Source organism: Geospiza fortis, unplaced genomic scaffold (genome assembly GCF_000277835.1).
Source record: "Geospiza fortis unplaced genomic scaffold, GeoFor_1.0 scaffold190, whole genome shotgun sequence".
Classification (NCBI taxonomy): Eukaryota; Metazoa; Chordata; class Aves; order Passeriformes; family Thraupidae; genus Geospiza; species Geospiza fortis.
Window position 1 is genome coordinate 6,838,719 of NW_005054328.1, and position 5,288 is coordinate 6,844,006.

General features: G+C 40.0%; 1 protein-coding gene across 2 annotated transcripts in view; it reads right to left on the bottom strand.

The window, feature by feature from the left end:
* The window catches only part of ZNF451 (zinc finger protein 451), a 32,454-nt gene extending 27,541 nt beyond the window's left edge, over positions 1-4,913 (bottom strand). The window contains exons 1-2 of one of the 2 annotated variants that reach the window (XM_031057145.1): positions 4,815-4,913; positions 806-889 (exon numbers count right to left, since the gene is read on the bottom strand). In XM_031057145.1, coding sequence (XP_030913005.1) covers positions 806-889; positions 4,815-4,895 — 165 coding nt within the window. In that variant the 5' untranslated portion in view covers positions 4,896-4,913. The remainder of the gene's footprint in view (positions 1-805; positions 890-4,814) is intronic. The other variant, XM_005421195.3, reaches the window with a different exon arrangement.
* Positions 4,914-5,288: the final 375 nt, after the last annotated feature.

Below are 5,288 nucleotides of genomic sequence, written 5' to 3' on the forward strand. Positions count from 1 at the left end.
TTTCCCTAACGCTGCCCACTATCTTCAAAAAGGCAGATCATGAGCTTTTTCTAGCCTAAGGGATAGGCCATCTACTCTAGCTTCCTCTTCTTACAGTCAGTTCTAGTAATGATCCCTGTAATGACAGCCTGTACATGTACAGAAGATCATCTTTCCTTAAGAATCAGGTTTATTACAAACATCCTCTGCTGCAATACTTGAAAACAAAAGGCAAAAGACAGCCACTGCTGCCAAAACCAACTCTAGCAGGGTCTATCAATGTCCCTTTCAAAGGCCTTGCAGAGCAGGCAAAGTAAGTTTGAGGGGATAGACAAACTGATGAGCCTGCTTCTGATTCGTACATTCTTAGAATGGATTATGAAGGATTAGGCTGAGCTAAACCCAGACTGTCACTGGAATAAGGTCGTTCAACCCATACATTGTTCCTACCAAGTTATTTTAGAAAGAAAAGGCCTTGTAGTAGACAAGGCATGTTTTTAGGATAGAAACTGGGCACCCTAACTTCTGAAGCTGCATGTAAAGTGACATTTATTTCCAAACTTTTTTTCAGATGACTGAAAGACAAATTAAAGTACCAAGTCATTTCAAGGTGGAAAAAATGGCTCTGGAAAAAGTAAGTGCTGTTATTCTTGCTTTTCACTCAACAGCAAGTAGAAAAATCAAAATATTTCAATACTTGTTATTTAGCACTTGTTAAAAACACATCTAACAAGGATTTTGTGAAGAATAACTGATGGGAAAAAATAGAGAAGACCAATTATTTTATTAAACCAAGATTTCCCAAGATACATTACAACACACTCACATGAAAATAAGAACTGCTGTTAGGTTCTTCATCCTCACTGCTGATGAGATCAATGCATTCAAGGACAGGCCTTAAAGGTCCTTCCTGGAAAAAAAGTGTTAAAAAAACTCAGACAAAAGCATTAAATTGTCTTCCTTAGAGATAAAATGTACCATCTCTGACATATACTGGCAGTTTCTTCAAGATATTAACAATCAACTACGTAGGGCAGGCTAGGAAGACCTACTGCCTCATGATGAGTGGCAGAGAGCAAAGCAGCATGGAATCCTCTGTGCTGCTCTTAATGCAGCTCATTCTTTACATTCTTCCACCTTTCAAGGCAGTAAAGCTGCTCAGCTGGCCAGGCATGAACAGTCCTCTGTCTCACTGGGGAGAGGAGGGATGAAATCTTGGACAGATGACAAAAGCCTCTATGAATCAAGCTGCCAGCCTCCAATTACCCACAAAGAGTAACTCTTTATGATTAAACAAAGATAACATGGTTTTGTAAATGAAATATTAAAAAAAAAATCCACTGCTGGTTTGCTTCTGTAGAAACTGACAGGCTCTGCAATGCTTTTAAAAAATTAAACCTTTATTAAACAGGTGCCAGCAAGTAAGAGTTCAAAGACACACTCTGACCATCTGACTGTCCAATCAGCTCAATAATGTGTTTTGAAATGTTCAGCTCTGATCCTAACAGCTGCTTTAACAACAGAGATTTTTTAAATTTGTGTTTACTTACTCTCAGGGCTCAACAATTAATAAAAACTTACAAAATACTGACAGCTGAAATGCAGAGTAACTTGCTTTCAAGTGATCAAAACCATAAATTTAACACAAGTAATATTACACTTGTTTATATATTACAAGTATATGTATTGTAATATATAAATTATTATATATCTTTATACAATAATATATAAATATTTCTATTATATATTTATTTTAGAAATAAATATATTAAAAACCAGAGAGACAAATCCTTCATTCTGAATATCTAATATTTAACACCACAGAGGTAAAGGAAGCAAAATCCTTAATTGGTAACTACTGTGTTTTAGTGCATTACTTGACTTGGTATATTAACTAACTCTCCTCTACGTCCAATGCTTTTGGTGCCAACTGTGGCAACTTGAATTATCTATTTCTTCACAGGGCATTAAAACTGTGAATTTCTTCACTCTTGCCTTATCCTTCCCAAATAAGCAAAATGGGGGAAAGACCATCCTATGTTGAGAACACAGGAGTAACAGCTTGCACTGTAGATTAAATCACATTTCTCTGATGGTATGTAAAGCTTAAAATGTAATGATTTTAAATGGACAAAGTATGTTTTAATGAAGAATTAAAAGGTGGGAAATTATGGAAGAATAATTTTAAGTTTCTTGAATGAGGGTGAATTGGACTACAAAAGCTGAAAATCTCTGGCAGCAGCAGATTGACAAAAAGTCCTTATTTGATGGAGCAAAAGCATAGTCCTACAGTATGAATCCAAACACTCTACTACAAGTGAATGAAGTAGAAAAAAAAACACCCCAAAACCACACAGAAAAACTGATCAAAGAAACAAAAAAACCCACACCAAAGCCACATCTGACTGTCAAGAAGGAAAAAAAAAGAGAAAAAGGAAGAAAAACACAGATCACATAATATGGCCTACAGCTACTTGTTATCTATTAAAATGAGCACAGGTTGAGATACCCCAGTAGCTTCTCCAATTCAATGTATACAGTACCATCTTGTGCACTGGGTCTTAAAGACATGCAGATAATCAGGAGGCATCCATCCATAACATTTATGAAGAGTGCAAGTTTCCAGTCATACACATTATTATATGGAAATGATGATCTAAAGCTTGCCAAGCAGTCTAGAAATCCTTTTGCAAAGTCCAAAGTCACCTTCACTCAGAGGAGCAAATGAGAGCTGAAGACATATTGCTGATATTAGGTGATGGCCACCCTCACATTCATCAATTACAATAGTAAGCTCCTCACCCCAGGATATAAACCCTGCAAAAAATTTGAGCAGAGTCATCTTCCTATATATAGCAGCCTCTCTTGGAAGCAATAGTCCCTGGGACCACAAAGGATCCCTATAATCCACAGGCAAAGCCAAAAGATAAAAAAGAAAAGGTAGTTAGAAGTGTTGATTTTAGCTCCTTTGTTTCAGTTCTCTTTCAGTTACTGTTCTTGCTGCTCCAGCAGCCCTTCAATCCTTACATTTTGCAAGCTATACAAGCTATCCTTGTTCACTGCCCAGCTTGAAGAAAATGAAGCCTATTCAGACGCCATCACAGAATCACAGAATGGTTTGGGTCGGAAAAAATCATCTTGTCCCAGTCCCCTGCCATGGGCAGGGACATCTTCCACTAGAACAGGCTGCCCAAAGCTCCCTCCAGCCTGGCCTTCAACAATCCCAGGAATGAGGGGCATCCACAACTTACCTGGGCAACCTGTTCCAGTGCCTCACCACCCTTACAGAAAGGAATTTCTTCCTAATATCTAAACATACTCTCAGTCTGAAGCCATTCCTCCTTGTCCTCTCACTAGATGCTCTTGTTAAAAGCCCCTCTCCATCTTTTCTGTAGGCTCCCTCCAGGTGCTGGAAGGCTGCAATTAGGTCACCTTGAAGCCTTCTCTTCTCCAGGCTCAACAATCCCAATTCTCTTAGTCCTTCCTCACAGGAGAGAGTGCTCCATCCCTCCATCATCCTGGTGTCCTTCTGGGCTCACTCCAACAGGTCCCTGTGCTTCCTGTGCTGAGGACCCCAGAGGTGGATGCAGCACTGCAGGTGGGGTCTCACCAGAGCAGGGCAGTGCAGCAGGACCCCTTCCCTCACCCTGCTGGCCACGCTGCTTTGGTGCAGCCCAGGACACACTAGGCTGCAAGCTCACACAGCTCATCCACCAACAACCCAAGTCCTTCTCTGCAGATGCACATGGATACTTGGGCGTGCATAATGAACTTCGAACTCAATCTTGCCCAAATCAACCAAAATATTAAGATGCCTCAGAGATAACCAACTCCTTATAGTTTTTGCAAAAAAACCACCTATCCCTCCATACTAGAGCACCTAAATACCCCTGCAGAAAAAAAAGTCAGTATGTTGAACTTTGGCTTTAATCAAACACCATACAAAATAGGGGGGGATCTAGTAATTATTCAGCACATTGTTCAAAAATGAGACAAATCTACAAAAAAACAGCCACTAAAAATACTAGTATCATTTAATCACTTGACCTTAGCAATATGATTTGCTCCTTCAAGAAAAACATCTTTAGATGCGTAGACATGGTCCCTAGGGACATGGTTTAGTGCTGGGTTAATGGCTGGACTCAATGGTCTTAATGGTCTTTTCCAACCCAAACAATTCTACGATTCTGTGTAATCCTGCCATCCAGCACCACTTCACTGGTGACAGACAGACTGAGACCACAACACAGGCAGCATGAAAAACATTCTGCCTCCCTTGGATATCCAACAGATACAAGTGTCCTAAAGTTATGTTCACACAAAGCATGTCAGCATTAGACTAGGTTTTGTACAATAAAGAGCACCTCACAATTTGAGAGGATTGTTTAAGCCCTCTAACCCATTATTTCCTTCCTCTTCTAAACTGAGTACAGTGATTTCAAAGAATGAGCAGCAATTTATTCCACTAACTTTAGAGGAACTATTCATAAAGCAAAATGCAATGCAGTAAGATTACCAGGAAAGTTATCTATAGTCCCCTCTCACATACCTCACTGTAATACCTCCCTCACCTGCTCAGATACTCAAGACTGCATTTTCTCTGCAGGACCAACTGACATCATCCTACACCTTTCCAAGAAAGTGCACATAAACCTTTAAGGTCGAGTTGTTATCTGCCACAAACATTCACAAATGAAATTATCTTTATATTCAAGAGTAATGCTTTACATTGAAATATAATCATCATCAGTCAATGAAGACCCCTCTCCTGTTTACTGGACTACTGAAAGTGTATTTTTTACAAGCAGGTATTTCCAGTACAAGCTCTTACTTACTCCAATGAACTCAATCTCATCTTCACTTCCAGAAGTTGGTGATTTACTCTTCCGAAAGCTGTCAGAGTTATGAGACTCCATTATCTAAACATAAACAAATCATACTATATAATTTCACTTTTTAAGTTCTGTTTAGCTACACAGCATTTTCCATTTTATACCTTCTTTACAGTCTATCTGTATTCAACAAGTCTCTATCATTCACTCCCAATTACCAGCGACACCACAAGAGGCAATAAACGACTCTGACTCGAATCACGCTACTGTATTTTTCCAGATATGTAAAACACGGTTTTATCTACAAAGTATGCCAATACCTACACTCCTCCAGCAGCCGTAGCTGCAGTGTAGCAGCCCAAGGACATGCCTGAGCCTGAATCCCCAGCAGGAGCCGAGACCCGAGCTCCAGCCTAGCGGCGCTCAGCCACCGACGAGCCGAGGCCGGCCCGTAACAGCTGCGGGCGAGCTCGGGCG